The following is a 19,851-nucleotide window of genomic DNA, read 5'->3' on the forward strand; positions in this document are numbered from 1 at the left end:
TATTGAGTTAAAGGGAGACTTTGTTGAGAAATAAATTTCATTTAATTTTCAAAAAAGTTTTTTTCTTAGTCAGGTCAGAAATTTTTCAATCTATCCTCATTTACTATGAAATTAATATCTCATATAGCTCAAGGATTTACAGGAAGGTCTATGGTATTTCTTATTTTTCAAATAATTTTCTCAATGGATGGAGTTGAAGAATTTTTTCCTTATATTAAACATAGACACAATTTAACAAACTTTTACAAATTATCTAAAGAATTTTAACTTTTATTAAATTTTAATTTATATATTTTGAAATACTTATAAGGAATAATATATAAAAATATAGTGATAGTCATGAGTTTCATTATTAATCCTTTGATTTGTCAAATTATCTTAGAATAAATGTTAATTAAACTTTGAACGTCTATGTATTTCAATCTCCTTAATCTTGTATTAATTTATACTCTAAAAAGAAATCACAATATTTTTATTTAGTTCACCATCTTAAATTAATGTTAACTTATTACATAATTATTGAATCATTTGATTTGTATCATCATGTTGCAATAAATCGCACTTATAGCAGCTTTATTAATGGTAATATGCATTGTTCTAGTATTTGTGATACTGTCCAGTTACTATCGTAACTACTAAATACATTTAATATTAAAATTGTTTATACTAAAAGGCTTTTGCTTTCTTTGTCTCTTGGTTGCGTATTTTGTACTGGATTTCTCGAGTACAGTACAACAGCGAAACTCACCATAGCGATAGAAATCACAGTATTTATATTAATAGGTATATTAAATATAAGCCAACAAAGCAGCGCTGTGAATATCAATTCCATCGCGCTAGCGAACGTCTTCAATATGGAATTTAAATTCTTCAAAAAGAAACTCGTTATTATGCCGATAAATGCATTATTTAACATAATTAATATCACTATTGGTTGCACAAACGCGCTGATATCAACATTACTGAATATATTATTAAAACAGTTTTGGAATATACTTAATGCAATAATTACTACGATGTTGCAGAAAATACTGTCGATATACATAAATACATTTTGTACAAATATATTGATGTCCGCACCTTGCTGTTTAAGTAGGTACTCGTTATATACACCAGCTAGGCAAGAACATATTGTCTGGAAAGTAGAAGAGTCTTTAGAAAGTTATTGTAGTTATACTAATTACAGAAATTATCAATATGATAATCAGTATACCTGTACAAGAACTAAAAGTAGAGAACTATCTACATGGAATTCAGTGTTGAAAACACTAATATCGAAATGCTTCACCATACAACCGACTGTCAAGAGCACTAAAGAGAACCATTGTATCGCCGATAACTTTTTGTTAAAAATGACCTAGAAGAAATGAGAATTTGTATATTGTCCATTGCTCAACACCTGTTCCTTTATACACGCGTCGAAAAAAATGTATCACCGATGTGTATACCTGAAAAACGACTCCTGTGAATACAACTCGAAGTTGCAGCAAGACATAATAAGTTGTAGGATCGAATCTAGCCAAGTTAACAAACGCTAGATTGTTGTAGAGACAGTATAAAAGTGAGGGTATCATATACAGCAGAAGTACTAGAATTGAAAATTTTTTTCTTCTTAGTCCATTTTGGGATTTCAATCATGCAGTATAATAACAAAAATCTCTGAAATCATTATCTCTACTTCAATCTTACCTTTTTTATTTGTTCTTATTTCCTTAAATAGAGTAAATATGCTATTGCTGAAAAATAAATTAAAGAAATAATAAAATAACATATGTAAAATCTCAACCATACAAAAGCAAAACTTAAATTTTATTTCACTTACTCCTTGCAATATAATATTATAGATATGAATAATTTCAAGACCTCTGTCAACAATACAACTGCTACAATGTTGTACTCATAGCGACCGCTTCTTTGGGACCATGTCACAAGAATACCTGCAAGAGATTATCGTATCTTGTATTTTTATTAAAATATTTCTTAATTAATACCATCCAATCTTGATAAATTAAATATATTATGAAACTATATGTCCCTGATGTGTAATCCATAGTGAAATAATATATTGCGTAAAAAATATAGACTTATATATTATATCACTGTAACATAAATACATAGTATTTATATAAAATGCATAACCTCGCCATTTATTACTTATAACGTGAGAGATAGATCAAATAAAAATTTAGAAAATGTGTCATTACACATGACAGTACCTTGATTTACAAAGAGAGCCATATAGGAAATGAAAATGATAGGACTCCATCTTCCTGGAAACAATTCATTCCAATTTATCCCACCCATTGCACGATGTCGGCTTTTCTTAGCCGATGACTTCAACCGCAACGGTTTTTATAAATCATCTTTGGCAGAGTCGCTCTCTCGCTGACACTGGTGTATAAAGCAGCACGACCGTTGGCGGCCGGACACTGGCTGCCTGATACTCTGTAGATTAGACGTATTCGCATTGGACATTGGATAGTGTGATTGTGTGGCCTATATATGTTGTATGGTATGTATGTGTGTATATACGTGACTTAGAGAAGTAATAGCATACGTGGCTTCTCATAATATGCAAATCTGCATCTATTATCATTATTGATTATCAAAGTTGATTGTTATTTTACAGACATACTAAAATTTATGTATATTTTATTTCAATTTATAGTTTATTGTATTTATCACGCTGCTAGCATTAAAAGAAAAAGAATAAATATATACATAAATCTTCCCAATCTAATGTAAATTTTAAGTTATTTTCCTTATTTGTTTCTCTTGACCACTTTAAAAACAGCTATATTTTCATGCTAAAAAATTGTTTCATGGGTTTTTCTGCACATGGTACTAGACTATCAGTTTTACAATATTTTCACGACTTACGAGTGTAATTCCGATAACGTATCAGTGAACGTAATGGTTAAAAGCGATATGATATCGAACGTGTAATCGACAGAGAATATCAAGTCAGTTATTCCGTGTGAGAATAATTGTATATATTCATTTTGATAAAAATATCAATCGCGCAAGTCTAATTATATTTCAATTTAAAAAAACATCGTTATATAACAAAAATTGAATATATAGAAACAAAGAGAGAGATAAATTACTTTGCGCATTATAATTTTTTATATATTATATATATTATCTTTTTATATTATATTACATAGCCTTTTTTTTATATACACATCTATAAACATGTATTCGAAATTATCGAGATACTAATATGTTCATTTCTAAGTTGTTTTCGATTGTTGTCTATGTAACTGTCCATTTGCACTTCATTTCCAAATTGTACATTTGGAAGCACGTATATGGAAAAGTTTTATCACATATACACATATGATGTGTATTAAGAATTTAAAAATTATGTATATGTTGAATAATAAGTATTACCGGCATTGAGAGATGATACTCGTACTAGTAACAACATATATATGTATATATACACATTCACACATATATACACACACGTACGCACACATATACACACACGAACACATACACCCACACACACATACATACACATACACAATATGTCTAATTCTCCAGTAGATCTTTTATAATTTTCAATTACTAAAATTGTTTCATCTCAATGCGTTTGAATGACTTATGTAAACGAATAAGCGAACGTATAAACTGTGTCCTCAAAACATATGTATGCATAACATTTAAATAATACCTGTAAGAAAAAACCCATTTATATTTATCAATAAAGCATGTGTTTTTAAAATTTATATTGTCATAGATTATGACAAGGCAATGTAGCTATTCATTTCTACAACTTATTACGTATATATAGCATAGATGCAGAACTATATAAAATATGTTTGAAATGTCATTAAATTTTTAAAACATATTCTACATGGTTACATGAAGAAAGTTAATATAATCATTTTCTAAGTTTTCTTTATCCTTAAAACAAGTAGAATTTGCTATCAAAACTTCAATGTTTGTTTCACATTCCGTATATTTTAATCTTATAGTTAACATTTTCAATATATTGCCTTTTTATATATGTTGAATTTCACAAAGAAAAGAAAAATTATGTTTTCGCTGTAGATTTAATAAATATAACCATCACAATATATTTTGCAGCAAAGAATCGTTAAAATGTCTCTGAAAAACTATGACAGCAGATAGTGCAAAGGGTATTTGCCTGCAAATATTGCACTTAATACCCACTTACGTAATTTGTACTCGTTAAAACATTTCATAATATAGTGACCTACAAAATGCAAGTGTTATTATAAGAGCACGTAGTAAATATATTAAAAACACATTAGGACCAGTTGCCGATAATTATTTTTACTTTTGATACGTATTTACGCTACGTGTGAACACAATCCAGAAAACAATTAATGTGCATTGATCAGGCACATATGTATATTAGTATCAATCGTTATAATTTCTCGATCGTTATAATCGTTTTAATTTCTCTCTTACATTTCTACAAGATTTCAGTCTAATCAAATATGAAGTTTTAACTAACATTATCGCTGTAAACGTGTTACGGAAATTATCACGCAACAGAAAATCGAAGGCCTTTATATATTTTTGTTAGACATCTAGTGCAATCTCATATATTCAGAGATTGCATTAGATCACATGGCATACATATAATTTACAGAACGCATTGATCTTTAGGTCACACATAACATTCGCTGTAACATTTAAAAAAATTGTAAATGTATAACACATGATATATACGTTAGATCATCAAGATTTAACTAAAACATGAATATATATTGTATATAAAATTAAATTTTGTCTGTCTGTGTGTTTGATAATATGGCTAAATTGTGATTCTCATACCCAAAAATATTAACAGCCAATATCAGAAATTTTTTTATTAAATATCAATCTGTTTATTTTTTAACTACTTTACTACTAACATCTCTATCGAATGCATATAATGCTACGTAAGTTCTAATAATTGTATTACAACGGAAAATAAACACAAGATGTGTGAATAAATAAAATAAAAGAGTTGTAAAAAGTATGAAATGTTTTGCATATACTGAAAATTAATTTTCATTCTTTTTCTTTAGGAAAATTGTCACGAATTGAATGATCACAACTGTCCAATAACTTGAAATTATTCCATAAAATACGTGTCTGTAATATATATATATATATATGTATTAGTCTGACGTATTCATTTGCTTCATAATCTGTTGCGTAATCAAATTAGTAGCTTCGCTTGCGTTGGGTATAAGAAATTTGTCCATGTCAGTAATAACTGTGTCGTTACATTGTGTTGTACCATACTTGAAAGTTATCAAATCTGCATGTCGCTTTCTAGATGTTATTCTAACAATACTCGTTAAAGGACGTTTCACGATCACATGGGCGGCACCTTTCCGTTCTTGAATTTCTCGTAATACTATAAGATGGCTATCGGTAACCAGCAGTTGACTGCAACAAAAGGAAACGTACATAGAAGAATTTAACTTTATATCTAAGAAATTCATTGTTTTTGCTATATGTGCTTACCTATCACAGAGATCACCATTAACTTTGACTTCTTGGCATTTGAAGGAATGTAATAGTTTAGGATCTTTCATCCATTGCTGTATAGATACCACTTCGACAGGCTGTTCACTTTCGTTATTGGTCATCGTCATATCTGCGACAAGAAATAAGAAACGACATTATTATATCAGACAGATTTCCTCTCTCAAGACCAGTAATGTATGATCGTTAAAAAACATTGGATGATAATGATTACCTAATTCTTGATCATCGTCTATACTAAACACAGGCGCTGTTTTCCTCTGACGTTTAATGTAATCCAAATCTTTGCCGTCTTTCTTTTCTGTATTGCTATGCACGCTTGCTGAAGGATTAACGATATAATCGAACAGCTTTCCCTTTACTTCTTGACTCTTTAGTTTCATAGCTAATCCGATTTTTCCTAAAAGATCCGAATTGTTGTTTTTTACTTTAACCGGACTCGCTTCATTCGAATTTTCCTCCAATATATTAGTATTGCACACTAGACAATGTTGCGAATTATGATCAATCAAATTTGACACCACTTCGTCGCCAAAATATTCATGAATAGCTGGAACCAAAATAATTATCGCACGTGAAAACATAATATATATTTGCCTTCGTCAAAAGGAATAACTATATATTTATAGGTAAATTAATAGAAATATAAGATAAATTACCCTGATATCCAGAAGTGACCATGCTCACGTATTGCGTGTGCTTTTGCAGAAAGGATGCCACTACCATGTGAGTATAACGATCTTCCTCTTGTCTACCACTTCCCAGGAAGCAAAGATGTTCCCCGCCAGCTTGCGAACCAACTGCAAGCGCTTGACGCTGAGCTTGTAGTAAACCTTGCACTGCTGTAGCAAATGCAGCAGGTTCTTGAAGCATCTAAAACAAAAATAGGAATGCTAAATGTGTGAAATTTTAGTAAATTTATAATATTAATTTTATGCGAGTGGTAAAACTAAATTAATTATATATATATATATATATATTGTTGTATTTAATATCTCACCAAGTTGCAATCCAGGTGAAACGCAGTTGGTAGATGACCTGCATTATATTGTTCAGCAGGTCTGCAGTCTACGAGAAAGAATCTAACGGACTCGACAGCGCTGTTAAGTACGGATGGAGCCTCGATAGCATTCTCCACTAATTCTTGCGCCGATACAGGTAAACACAATGCGTGGGATATTAACTTCTCGTCCGAACCATCACCGAACATTACGGGATATAAGTCTTGTTTGAATGACGTTGGTGTTTTCATCGCGTAGTACTGCGCCAAGGAACAGAAGTCAGTTACATCGTCTGCTTCCAAAGCACACGGCATTACCGCAATAGCATCTATTATGCTTTGTTTATCTTCATCCTTCATATTTAAGATTTGTTCTCTGTAAAGGTGAGAATTTCGTTACGTAATGTTATCAACAGATAGATACGTCAAAGCATCCGTTTGATATATTTACCTGGCATTTATCACCATGATAAGCGAGAGAAACAGCATGAAAAATGGATCGGCTTGCATAAAGTATAAATCCCACATCGTACAAATCGCTGGTAACGAACAAACGCCAGCGAAAAGTGTATTCATCCATACTTTTGTATATTGATCGGGCGATATCCTTTTCGTGTCCAAGAAAGAGCATAGTTCCGGCTCGTGGTAAAGCAGCAACAATCGCAAAACTGAACTATACGTTTCACCTCTGGTGGAAAAATTAATAGTTTCGTTTAAAATCGAATAATACTATGAAATAAAAACAAGTCAAGAAGTCTCTGTGACTTTTAATATTTTATCAAATATTTTTTCATGAGAATCACGACACAGTCATTGAAGTATCATAAAGATATAATTATTTGTTTTATAAATTATATCATGTTTTTCTCATATAAAAAAGATAATAGTTACTATGATGTTATTATTATACCTTGGAATATAAATATCTATTATCGCCTCAAAAAGATTGTAAGTTGCAGCACGCGGTAACTTTAATGCTATTAAAGGTCCCAGTACTTCCAACCAACCGTTGCCTTTTTCATATTGTTTACATTTACTTTTACAATAAAATGTTAATATAGACTCCAAATCAGAAACTACAGAAACTTTGTCTTCATCATCATTTCCAAGCTTTGCTGTAACATTTGATAATATTTGTTACTAAATATATAGATTATTTATTGATTATGTATACTGCATATAAAATTCTTTTCACATTCCTTTGGCTTACCTACTAATTGTTGACAATCATCACGAATTATATTTTGTTTAGGTAAATCAAAAACTTCATTGAAATGACTCAATTGGTCACCTCGTTCAGTTACAAACAGACAAGCTTGCCAAACTTCTGGCCTTAAGTTTGCAGGGACTGGTTGGCCTTTACAGATAGCATATATATCAGAGGCAGATGGTGCCTCTGTATCCAGAAGCGCTGCTTCTAATTCCAATACCCTAAAGTAACAAGCAATTCATTTAAAATTATAATGAGCATGAAACTTCTATCTGCAGATGACAGATATCTATCTGTCTTATTCTTTAATCTTAAAGAATAATACACAAGGAGTATATGCCCTGTGTAGACATGAGTCATTAAGTAGTGCATACTAATTAGTACTTTGAAACAGTAGAATATAACTCGCACTCTTCTGCTAATGAAAAACCTGCCATTACATTTAGTAGTACAGCTATAGATGAGAAAGCAACTCTATAACCACTAAAATCTTCGTATTTCACATGTCACAGTTCCTTGTTGCAAACTGTATCGCGACACAGCAATGTATATAGAGCAATATTGTACATGTGCAATATACGAACAATTTGTACTTGTGCGAGCAATTTGGTTGCAATCTCGACAGGTTAACAGTAGTGAACTTCAGACGCGCATTCTCGCTGGGAAAACGTCATCGGCAAGATAAGAAAAGACCTCGACTTCAACTTACCAGGTGTTTTCGTCCTCCTGTAGTGCCATTGCGGTAAACGTCACAGCGAGGAAACCCACCAACGTGCTGCGAGAGAACACGGGAAAACTGTAACGTCCGTTAAAAGTCGCCACAACGCGAGGAACTCTCGCGGTAACTCAACATTCTTCGTGACACCTCGTAATCATCGCGACGACTTTCATATCTTGCAAACTCCGCTCTTGACTTCAACGAACTCGTAGCATAGTAGCTGATAAAACGTAGCTGCTGTTGACAGACCGTTGCCATCTTTCCGGCAAAGTTTCGTTCGCGTGCGCAGACAACATGGCGCGAATTCTCGACGGATAAGAGCGCTTTCGAAATACGATATTCACAATATAGAATGCGTACCGTCACTTCGAAATCGCTAATGATTCTAACGAACGCGTATACCTCATGAACGCTATAAAAATATTGAGAAGTTATTACATAAGACAAAGCGACACTTTGGAGTTTCGTTTGAAAAGCTTCGGGAATGTTTCAGAACTGCCATAACGTGTTTGATTTGACGTGACGATTCGATAGTTCGACTACAAGTTCGATGGTTCGATAGTGGTTGAAAAGTGAAAGGTTAAGAACACCAGCAAATCTTTGTGCCACTTGAATTTATGGGAAAATTGAAGTACATAATACGAAAAATAAAGGCACTTGGTCCTGACCGGCATCATCATGTGCAAGGATTTTGATCTCGAAAAAAACGCGGATCTTTGGATTAACATTTCTTACTTCGACTTTTCGATATTTTCTCAGAGGGCGCAAGTACACTTACGAAAGACTAGCAGACTTACATAAGTCGCCTAAAAATCCTCGATAGCATGGCATTGGTGCTGAGACCGACGAAGCAAAAGGTTTCGGGCATCGCAGTGAGCGTGCACCGTCGTGATAGTATCGAGTGTATGTACGATCGCTCCTTCACGTCTCGCATCATTCAGACGTGATCGGAAGGAATTACGTTCGCAAGGAGAAACGAAAAGACCGCGTGCCCGCGTGTCCGCATGTTCGTCGCTAGGACTTGGTGTTCTCCGTACTCTTGCAATAACCTTAGCGGAAAAACGTGTCGGTGAGCAACATCGAGTCATCGACAACAGCAGCATCACCGTTGTCCTCGTCGTCGTATCTGTCGACCAGCACCGTAACGGTGTCACGTTTCACCGGCAATAGTTGAAAGAACCGGCGAAAGAACGAATGTCCGTTACGGACGGAACGAGTAGTGGCGTGGCCAAATGGCAACTTGCCCTGGTGGTAGGTGCGCCGGTTGCTCTTGGCCTCGGTTACATGTACTATAAGAAAAATGTCCGGACTAACTCCAAGCCGGATCGTCATGGCAAGCCCAAGGAAAACGGCGCGTCGACTGATAAGCAGATCTCCATCGAAAACGGCGACGTCGACGGCAACCAAGTGCCTTCCTCTGCGCCTAAGCAACCTGAGGTAAAGACCACGTATTCCCTGAGACTACGGATCCGAGACTGCTGAATTTTAATTTTAAAATTCATCTCTCATCTATGATCCAATGGGCAATAATTGACGAGAATCCATTCATTAAAGAAAGAAGTTTTTCCGAACAGATCTCACGTGGTCGTTAACAGCTCACGTGCCCAGTTTTCATTTTTATTACTGGAAAATTCGAACGAGTGATAACTATAAATTTGCTTCCTTTTGTATTTCCCGATAATTGTTAATATTTAAAACTAATAATTGTTGATATTTAAAATTTCAATGATGCAATATTCACAATGATGCACAACCAATATAATATAATATAATAATCCTCTGAATCAAACTGTTCACTCCATACTATTATAAATTATATACTAAAGAATATAAAAACTGATCTCATAACAATAATAACACATAATGCTTTTATTCTAGACTCCCTTAGAAGAGGCGCAGAGATATAAGAAGGAAGGAAATGCATATTTTAAAATAGGAAAATATGACAAGGCCATAGCTCAATACAATACAGCAATTGAGATTTGTCCAGCTCTAAATGTGGATGAAGTAGCAACTTTTTATCAAAATAGAGCAGCTGCTTATGAGCAATTGGTAATACAGATGATAATGATGATGATGTAGGCTTGCAAAAGAAAATTTTTAAGAGGACTATCTAGTTTGGGCAGTTAAAAAAGAAGACATTGAATATTTTTTTTTTAACCCTTTGAATTCGAAGCCATCTCACGGACACTTACAATGTTCCCTCAGAGGAGACATCCGAGTGCAAAGGATTAATATTTTTTTAATATATATATATATTTATTCAAGATACTGCTTTATACAAGTTGGAATTAAATATATGTATCCATATTTCAATTTTAATAATGTTGTATAATTGTTTTCCAAATTAAAAAAAGAGGGTTTTGCTAAAAAATCCTTTTTTGGAAAAATGAATTAAATCACTTGTAATCAATAAAACGGAGTCAAAAATTTTCTTAATCTATTTCAATGTAGCTACAAACAGAAGCATAATTATTAAGAAAATATAAGAGAATAAAGAAGATAACAAATATCTAAGAGAAAAAAACAATTTTTCGTAATGTTATATAAACAAAAAATATTGCGTTAATCTGATATCTTAGGCTTCCATGGTATAGAAAAATATTTGATTTAATTTCTGAGTCTATGTGTACACCACGACTGTCCTGGATTTGTTCTTAATGTTTCATGAACATTCCAATTCACTTCTTTAAGGGAAGGATTATTCAGAAAAGTATTTTCTAGAATGTTGACAAAACGTTGGAATATACATGCACAAATCCAAGATGGGCACGACACAAACAGAGGAATCAAATCAAATATTGCGTTAATCTTAAATAGTTCCAATTATAAAAAGAAATACGAATATAGGGAAAATACGATTCTGTAAAAATGGACTGTACAAAAGCAATAGAGCTAAAACCGAGGTATGTGAAAGCTCTGTTACGTCGAGCACGTGCTTTAGAACAAATGGGGGATCTTGAATCAGCTTTGGAAGATGTCACTGCCACATGTATCTATGAAAGCTTTAGTAATCAGTCATCTCTTCAACTGGCAGATAAACTATTGAAACAACTTGGTAAGTCATTTGCAATCACATCTAAATATTGAATGAAAAATAAAATACTATTTATAACAATCCAGAATAAAAATTTAAGGAAAGAGAAGGAAACATTTCAACAATTCAGAATAAATATTTTCAGGAAAGCAACATGTTCATGAAAACTTGCAAAATAAAAAGTTTATAATGCCAAGTAAACATTTCATCAAGACTTACATGGTATCTTTCCCTAACGATCCAGTGTTTTCTAGACTTCAACATCCATTAGAAGATATCCCAGAGTGAGTAATAGAAAAATCAAGTTTTAGGGATTATGATATAATATCATATGTACAACTGTTACATAATAATTTGATTACCAGACTTTATAAAAACCTGCTTCAAACATTAAAAGACGAGAAATATGATGATGTAATACCGCTGTGTACGGATATCATTGCCAGTGCCGAATTTGATACATTATCGTGTAAAATGGAGATATTACTTCTACGAACCACATTTTATCTTCTCTTGGGCCAACATACTTCCGCGTTTGAAGACTTAGATGTTATAATAAACGACAAAAATGTGCCTAAGAATGTGATATTGAACGCGCTTATAAAGAAGGCAACTTTATACATGCAACTTGAAAATCCAGACATGGCTGTGAAAGGCTTTGAAGCAGCTATCAATCTGGATGAAACTTATGGTGATATTTATCATCATAGTGGACAGGTATTGCATACCATATTATGCACCATATTTATGCATAACATATTTATTTGTCAGTCGCATATCATAGTGTGTGTCTGTTAGTATACATAGTGATTTTATTTCCTGTTTTAGATGCATTTACTTTTGAATAATGTGGATGAAGCTAAGCGCGATTTTGAGAAAGCGGCTCGTTACAATCCAAGCTTCGGTCCTGGCCACGTGCAGAAGTGCTATACAGATTACCGTTATGCAATTTTCTATAGAGATATAAATGCGTTGCAGAAGGCTGAGAAAGACTTTATGGAAGCTTTGGAGAAGTACCCGGATCGTCCCGAAGGTTATATGTTGTGTGGACAGGTAATATACAACAATTGGCTCAAATATTTTGATAACGAATAAATATACCGTCGATTGTACGCAATTTTTTACACATCTTTCGACAGATGATGGCCGAAAGTCAAGATTACGAAAAGGCGGATACATACTTCGCTAAAGCGTTAGAAATAGATCCAGAAAATGCGAACGTATACGTGCACAGAGGTTTACTGCAATTGCAATGGCATGGTAACACCAGTTCAGGAATCGATAAAGCTGTGGAATACATTCATAAAGCATTGGAAATAGATGAGAAATGCGAGCTTGGATACGAAACACTAGGTACTATTGAAGTACAAAGGTACGTTCCCAATTGCGTCTGTTTATGATTAAACTTGTACTTTAGTGTTTTCCGAAATGATTTACGATTGCATACGTAACTTCTATGAAAGAAAGGAAAAACACTAAAAATATTCTTTATAAAGATGTTTCCATACATACATGTACGTACATATATTTTTTGCAGAGGCAACTTAGAAGAAGCAATTAAGTTGTTCGATAAGGCTTTGGAATTGTGTCGTACGTCCATGGAACTCACACATCTGTACAGTCTGAGAGACGCCACAAAGACACAACTTACCTTAAAAAATAAATTAGGACTAGATATCAAAGACGCTCCGAACGTATCTTAAAGTATCAAAAAATTAACAATAAAAATAATGCACTTGAACCAAATTGGGGATTTCCTGTTGTGTCAACGTAACGCGTATCCAAGAATCGGGAAAGATATTTTATTATTTCTTGTTGATATAGTATGCGGACAATAGTACTTTATTCCTAATTGCATTTGTTTGATCTCTATGTACACAAGAAAAGATAGTAACATATAATATGTTAGTTTATCACAGATGTCCTGTAGTTTAAAAATATTTGTTATACAATGAGATTTATACATTATTGAGCTCAATATTTGTATATTATTGTTTGCAAGACTGTCTTATTTAACGAAGATCCTATGTTTATGTCTATGCAGATCTGGTATATACATTTTGATTATAATTATGATCTTCATTTTTGATTTTTTAAACTTAAAATGTTAATACGCAGATTATATGTTGATACTGTTATTCGATATATAGGATATTTTATATAATATAAAAAGCATTGATAGGAGGGGGGGAGAGAGAGAGAGAGAGCTTATATACAAGCATGAAATTACATTTTGTATTATTCTGTACATAAGACATCAGTATGAGGCAATAATCAAGTTTTTAAACAAGTTGTATGTACTATTTATATTATTTTTGCAATAAGAAAATTACATGCGAAAGTAATTCTGCGATTATACATCTTATTTTTTTCTCTAAAAAGTGACGCACATTGGTAAATTGATAATTTGTAGAATGCTTTGGCACACAAAATAATGCATCGTGTATAATCAAGAGAAAACATAAGATTTTAATCGACCACTCTACCAAATTTTACAATGAAGAGGTAGAAACATTATGATCATATTGATCATATAATATGTATAATATTATAATAAATTTGTGATTTGAAATTATAATATTATGTTTCAATAAACCTATTTCTAATAGTTACTAAAATAATAAAAATATAATTACTGACATAACTTTTATATTTCAAGCAATATATATATATACATATGTCAAAGAACGCACATTTGCGCTTATTCAAACATCATAAAATATGGAAGCAAGAGGATACCTGATAACGAAAGCTAATGCACTGCTAACAATCTGAAAGACAATAAATTTATATCAGTATATTTTAATATACATTATATGTTTGTTTTGTACACATTTATTCAAAATGTTACCTGTATTGTTAGTAGAATTGATGTGAGTGTTGGTTCTCTCAATGGACCAACATTGATGAGTACAAAATTAATCAAAGTTAAGTTGTTGCAAGTTATAATGCCATTTTGATCTTCTTGCCACTTTATCAACCTGAATGTTTTTAGTATCCACATCAACAACCTGCCTAATAAAATAACATACGATTTTATAAAAAATATAATCATAAGATAAGTATGCAAAATTGTTGTAGATGTAGATGATCCTACCAATCACGTTAAGTTCTGATTTGTAGAATATAATTACACTAGGTTCCATTAGATCTGTTTCTTTGTTATACCTGCGAAAAAAATACATATTGTTAGAAAATTCTTAATAGAATTTAACGATGTTCCTCAGATATTTTTCCATAACTCACTTTGGTAATCTGTGTCTAGGGCACGGTACAAAACGAAAAAGTTGCGGCACACTGTAGAGAAAATTTACGATTTGCGGAATGAAAAAAAGCAAAGTAGTTTTACTAAAGTGGCCTATAATACCGACGACAGCAAAAGTCATTCCCGATAGATAGCAAAATGTATCACCTACGAAAACCTGCGATGGGTACCTTAAAAAAAAAAAAAAAAAGAGAGAGTACATTATTGGTCAATTTTCCCTTAACATACAATAATCCTAAACATAATCAACTATAGAACGAAATACATAAATAGCACAGAACGTGATCTTCACGCTATCACTATTTGGATACGAATATGTTTTTTCCATCACACACATTGTACACATTTCTATAAAACGCCCTATTTATAATGCCCTATTTATAAAGGTCTCATTTTTAAACATAGATACGAAGAATGCAATCGCGTGAAGAGAATACGCACAAGGCGTGAATCATCCTGAAGGAGCCTGAAGGAGCCTGAAGGAGCAATTTATTGCTCCACGACTATAAGCGAAGGGCCAGACCACCATGGTGACTACAAACATACAAGAGTACCCAACGGGAACCATTTTCCGCTGTGAAAGCAGCGCAACAGATTAGGGGTTATCGCAAATCGCATTGTAATAGCATTTCATGACGCTTCGTCGTCGTAAAACTCATTCTGACTCATCGGGGCGGCGTCAATTATTACTCATGCTTCACAACAGGGGCGAGATGTGTGTATATAAAGATACACAATTAATGAGATGCCGCCGCCGCCGCTCTAAGACGCGTGCGCCTTGCGAATAGTCGCGATCGCGCTTGTGGCGAGAGTTCGCCGACAAACGGACGGACCAGCGCCAGCTCCGGCTGGCTGGCTGGTTGGCGTGGTGCGACACTCGGGCGTGGTTTTTCACGTCGTCGGGGTGTACTGCTGCTGTCGGCAGGCTCCGAGCAGGGAGACGGAGAGCCGCCCTGAGCCCTATCTCGAGCGGGGTGTCAGGCAACGACTATCGGCGTGACTAGAAGAACGTGCGCGTCGCTGGCCGATCGTGTAGTCTCGCCGCAGGATCCATTTAAATCCGCCATAGCAGCTGAATATAAAAAAAAAGAACGGTTACAGGGGGGAGAGAGCGTGTTCTCGAGGAGGGATAGATATTTAGAAGAAATCCGCCGGTCTTACAAGTGTCGACGGCGATCGACTTCGGTAAGATCGTGACCATTTGCGAGCGCGAGTTAAATGGCACGTCGCGGCGCCGCAGTGACGTCACAAACCTGGTTGTACCAGCAACGTCACGAGCTACCGAGACTGTCGTCGCTCTCGTCGTCGTCGTAGTCGTCGGACACGCACATTGTGAGCGGCGCTTTATTATGTAATACATAATATGCGCACACACCGTCGGTGTGTCGATGTCACGCGTGCGTTCGTGTGGGGCGGAGCTGCCGGGACGTTTAACTCTCGCGCGAACCGGTTCAGCTCGCTCGCTCACGACGGATAATTCGATTGTGACGAGCTATTCGCCATGTGATCCCACCGCAATGCGGTGGACCGGTGTGTGGCATCTGTGTGCTTAGACTTCGCGGCTGGAAATTGCAAAATTATCGCGATTCGGTGCGACGGTGGAGAAATATGCAGGGTAGAGGAAGAATGAGGTCTCATTAGTGAGAAACGAGATATAAGATGTCATATATATGCCGGGAGAAACGAGGTCACAGCGAATTTCTCGTTTGAGAAGAGAAATGCGCGAGCGTAGCGAGTGCTGAAAAAAGAGGCTGAAAATCGATGTCGGAAAATCGATCGATCGGATAAAAATGTAAATTCAAGATTCGTCATCTGTTGTCTTTAAAGTTAAAGATACGCCAAGTGAAACATACCGCGTCTCGTGAGCAGGTATTTGCGTTAGTAGCGATGAGAATGATGCAATAGCTGTTAATTCTGTTCTCAGATGACGGCCGTGGGAGTGCAATGTTAACGAAAATGTCACCGCTAATAAGCAAGAGTCATTTCTCCAGGGACATAAAATGAAATATTAAATAATTCGACCAAAGGAATTAGTGCCATGCAGGCCCGTCTAGATGGAAAGCTAGCGTTGCTGTATACCTTATTGGTCTTGCAAGTTCTCATTGTTATGATCTACGTGGCCACCACTCCGCCACCCGAGCTAACTGTATCGACTACTCGTGCGTCTGTCAGTTTCGTCAAGTTCGAGACGTCACAGGTAATTTGCGAAATTTGACTATTTCTGGTTAATTCTAGTTAGCAATAGCACTGATCGTTACAAGATGAGAATTTTCTCTTTTTTTTTTTTTCCTTTCGAATCGAAGGAGCTGCAGATAAATCAGGGCAATCGCAAAAAATCATCAATCTACCAGACAATCAATGGAGAGATAGTATTGAAGGATGTCAAGACTTTTAGATTGTTCGAGATATATAATCATACCGTATGCTGGAAATTCGGGGTAGACGAGCGCAAGATGAGAAGCAACGAGCATCTGGAAAGATGTATCTGCAATCAAGGATGGCACGGTTTGGACTGTGGACAGCCGGAGGTTGTATGGAGGGCAATCATGGCGTCGAAGCAGAACATCAGTCTGAAACGTCGCAGAGAGGCCAGACGTATTATTCACACGTTCTGCTTGAGCGAATACAATTCGGCGGTCGTCGAGGTGATAGTGGAAGAACTCTACGATGTAGTGGACCTTTTCGTAATTTGTGATTTCAACAATGCCGAGGACAATTTTCGGCACAAGCTGTCCAAGGGGCTGCTACAGCGACAGCAGAAGAAGATTTTATACGTCAACGTGGCGACCAAGTCCCGCAAACCGTCGAGGATAGTGGCGAAATACGTCTGGGACCGAGTGAAAGCCGTGGTGCAGAGCTTAAGGGACGATGATATCTACGTGACGACGGAGCCGGAGCAGATACTGAATTCCAGGGCATTAATGTTCCTCAAGATGTACGACGGTTGGCCTCAGCCTATAGGATTTAGATTAAGGTGGTCGGTATACGGCTTCTTCTGGCAGCATCCGCTCAAGACAACGATAATGCTCGGCGCGTACACGATCGGCCTGATGCGAAACGCCTATCAGTCCAATTCCGTCGTGTTGCGCCGACAATTGGACGGAGACGCTAGCGAGAGAGATATTTTGGGATTAGTTATAGGGGATCTAAATCACTACGGCGGCTGGTATTGCTATTTATGCCAAGCTCCCGCTAATATTATTATCGGTCTCCATCATAAAATTCAGTCCAAAGAAATACATATAGAGGAGACCGTTGACGTGCCGTTCGTTGAGGACCTAATAGGTAGCGGACTATGGTTAGATGGTAAAAGCAATCTCCTGAGAGTCTCGAAATCGAGGGATTCCTACTTCGCGCCTGAAACAATTCTCAACAACACGTGGAAGTACGACTGGCTGGTAGAGAACTTCTACGCTAAATTAGATTACTACTGACGTACTGGTTACACCCGACTGTGATATTAACTCATACTCTATACACTATGTACACCATGTAATATTATACTGGATTTATACACTAAAAATATTACGTTGACGAAATATACATGTTAAATGGTTTATACATATAACTCGTAAGCTCGTTAACTTTTCTTAATTAACTGAATCTTCCCTGTCTCCGAGAGAAAGATATTCCTTCCATTTTTAAATTTATCATATTATCGCGATACAAAATAAAACCATTACCATTGGTCAACAGTTTACATTATGTGAAAAATACTTTCTAATGTGACTTACCAATTGTACTTGAACAATGCAAGGGAAGTAGCTATGTATGGCAGCATAAAATATATTGAAAACTGATGTGCTTTCCATTGACTACCAAATAATTCTATAATATTAAAGATGAGAATACTGGTAGCAATTATTAAGCTTTGTCCAACTTCCAGGCCATTTATCCCAGCTAATATATTTATGGCGTTCGTACAAAATACTGCCAACATTCCCATGTATAGGTAGTAAAAAACCCATAAATCCAATGAAAAACCAAAGCATTGTCTCAGTGGTTTTGGTATGATGATTATCGTGGAATTAAAGTTAACATAATAAACCATTAGCAATGGCAAGGATGCTACAGTGGGTAAAAGTAACTTGTGCCGCCAACGAAGATCCAGAACATCATCAGCAAAACCCAACAGTAGCATGCAACATATGGACAACAATGCTGCCAAGAATTCAACAAACTGTAATGGAAAACTTGCGCATTACATTGTGTTTGTGTTCTTTCTCAAAGTCTCTCTTTTGCCTCTCAATTAAATGTAAATATGTTTATTCCCATAAATATTAGCCAATACCTATAATTCAACTAATTGTTACTAAAATTAGAATTGAAGGAAAAATATCAGTTGCACTTAATTTCGACCAAGACTTTTGGAGGCAGTTTTGCACATCATACAAACAGATGTCATACCTTATCATGTGGAAAATTTTCATTCTTCAGTATGTAATCTGTGAATGGTACAGGAATAAACAGGAACATTGTTATGAGGAATATACATCCAGTAAAAACACCTATTGCCTCTGGCCTGCAATAGTAAATCGACCATATATACATGCATCGTTGTCGGTATATAAAGAAGGAACTTATGGAGATGTATTATGCAATATAATATTACAGCTAAACGCACTACGTTATGTTTCTTGTTTTACTCACACTTTTTCGTTGCTCCTTTTGCTCATATCGATGCCACAGAGGTTAGCTTTGAGAAATATGGATATTATCTTGGGAATTAAATACACGGTCGAATAAAACGCGATCACAGACATTATCACATTGATGCATATTGGAAATAACAATCTCCATGTCTCATCCATGATATTCATCTCATCAAAACTACGCGCGTAGCACCGGTTCGATCAACCGTACAACTTCATCGACTCCAACGAGTTCAACCCAACCAACAACGTAGCTGTAACAAGCACAACTTCGATCGGCACCTAATAAAACTTGATAAACTTCGTTATGCCGATAATGAGATTGCAACATAATGCATTGATGATTCGTTACTATCGAATACGTAATACGTGTATTTTATTTCGTTATGGGCGCCACCATGAACGGTACGCTGACTGATCGAAAATCGACGGAATCGATTGCGACGAGAAATATA

General features: G+C 35.3%; 5 protein-coding genes across 8 annotated transcripts; 2 read left to right on the plus strand and 3 right to left on the minus strand.

Annotated features, from left to right (window-relative positions):
* Positions 1-394: 394 nt before the first annotated feature.
* Positions 395-2,617, minus strand: senju (UDP-galactose transporter senju). The gene is made up of 6 exons (XM_011153345.3): positions 2,217-2,617; positions 1,823-1,937; positions 1,690-1,736; positions 1,449-1,588; positions 1,214-1,357; positions 395-1,135 (listed from the first exon to the last, which is right to left on the minus strand). Exons 1-6 carry the CDS (start codon positions 2,302-2,304, stop codon positions 662-664), a joined length of 1,008 nt encoding a protein of 335 aa, XP_011151647.1. The 5' UTR covers positions 2,305-2,617; the 3' UTR covers positions 395-661.
* A 1,332-nt stretch (positions 2,618-3,949) lies between these two features.
* Positions 3,950-8,735, minus strand: TBC1D23 (TBC1 domain family member 23). Its single transcript, XM_011153352.3, has 9 exons — positions 8,434-8,735; positions 7,725-7,945; positions 7,425-7,629; positions 6,966-7,202; positions 6,515-6,890; positions 6,174-6,387; positions 5,729-6,064; positions 5,494-5,626; positions 3,950-5,415 (listed from the first exon to the last, which is right to left on the minus strand). Exons 1-9 carry the CDS (start codon positions 8,460-8,462, stop codon positions 5,142-5,144), a joined length of 2,025 nt encoding a protein of 674 aa, XP_011151654.1. The 5' UTR covers positions 8,463-8,735; the 3' UTR covers positions 3,950-5,141.
* Positions 8,736-8,979: 244 nt separating this feature from the next.
* On the plus strand, positions 8,980-13,769 carry Tom70 (translocase of outer membrane 70). Its single transcript, XM_011153351.3, has 8 exons — positions 8,980-9,879; positions 10,321-10,494; positions 11,293-11,500; positions 11,625-11,763; positions 11,845-12,196; positions 12,308-12,532; positions 12,619-12,851; positions 13,017-13,769. The coding sequence occupies exons 1-8, from the start codon at positions 9,637-9,639 to the stop codon at positions 13,180-13,182; spliced, it is 1,740 nt and encodes a 579-aa protein (XP_011151653.1). The 5' UTR covers positions 8,980-9,636; the 3' UTR covers positions 13,183-13,769.
* Positions 13,770-14,137: 368 nt separating this feature from the next.
* On the minus strand, positions 14,138-19,801 carry Alg7 (Alg7 dolichyl-phosphate N-acetylglucosaminephosphotransferase). Of its 2 annotated transcripts, none has more exons than XM_011153349.3 (7): positions 19,395-19,801; positions 19,152-19,266; positions 18,479-18,924; positions 14,726-14,914; positions 14,577-14,647; positions 14,331-14,494; positions 14,138-14,250 (listed from the first exon to the last, which is right to left on the minus strand). In XM_011153349.3, the coding sequence occupies exons 1-7, from the start codon at positions 19,562-19,564 to the stop codon at positions 14,185-14,187; spliced, it is 1,221 nt and encodes a 406-aa protein (XP_011151651.1). In that variant the 5' UTR covers positions 19,565-19,801; the 3' UTR covers positions 14,138-14,184. The 2 variants fall into 2 exon arrangements, 1 of the variants encoding a protein (XP_011151651.1); XR_003114359.1 differs by having other exon boundaries at positions 14,234-14,250; positions 14,331-14,490.
* On the plus strand, positions 15,509-18,312 carry Mgat3 (beta-1,4-mannosyl-glycoprotein 4-beta-N-acetylglucosaminyltransferase). 3 transcript variants are annotated; one of them, XM_011153347.3, is made up of 3 exons: positions 15,509-16,536; positions 16,669-16,941; positions 17,048-18,312. In XM_011153347.3, exons 2-3 carry the CDS (start codon positions 16,783-16,785, stop codon positions 18,176-18,178), a joined length of 1,290 nt encoding a protein of 429 aa, XP_011151649.1. In that variant the 5' UTR covers positions 15,509-16,536; positions 16,669-16,782; the 3' UTR covers positions 18,179-18,312. The 3 variants fall into 3 exon arrangements, with proteins under 3 accessions (XP_011151649.1, XP_011151648.1, XP_025163577.1); XM_011153346.3 differs by having other exon boundaries at positions 15,509-16,076; XM_025307792.1 differs by having other exon boundaries at positions 15,509-16,941.
* Positions 19,802-19,851: the final 50 nt, after the last annotated feature.

This window comes from Harpegnathos saltator, unplaced genomic scaffold, assembly GCF_003227715.2.
Source record: "Harpegnathos saltator strain DR-91 unplaced genomic scaffold, Hsal_v8.6 scaffold96, whole genome shotgun sequence".
Lineage (NCBI taxonomy): Eukaryota > Metazoa > Arthropoda > Insecta > Hymenoptera > Formicidae > Harpegnathos > Harpegnathos saltator.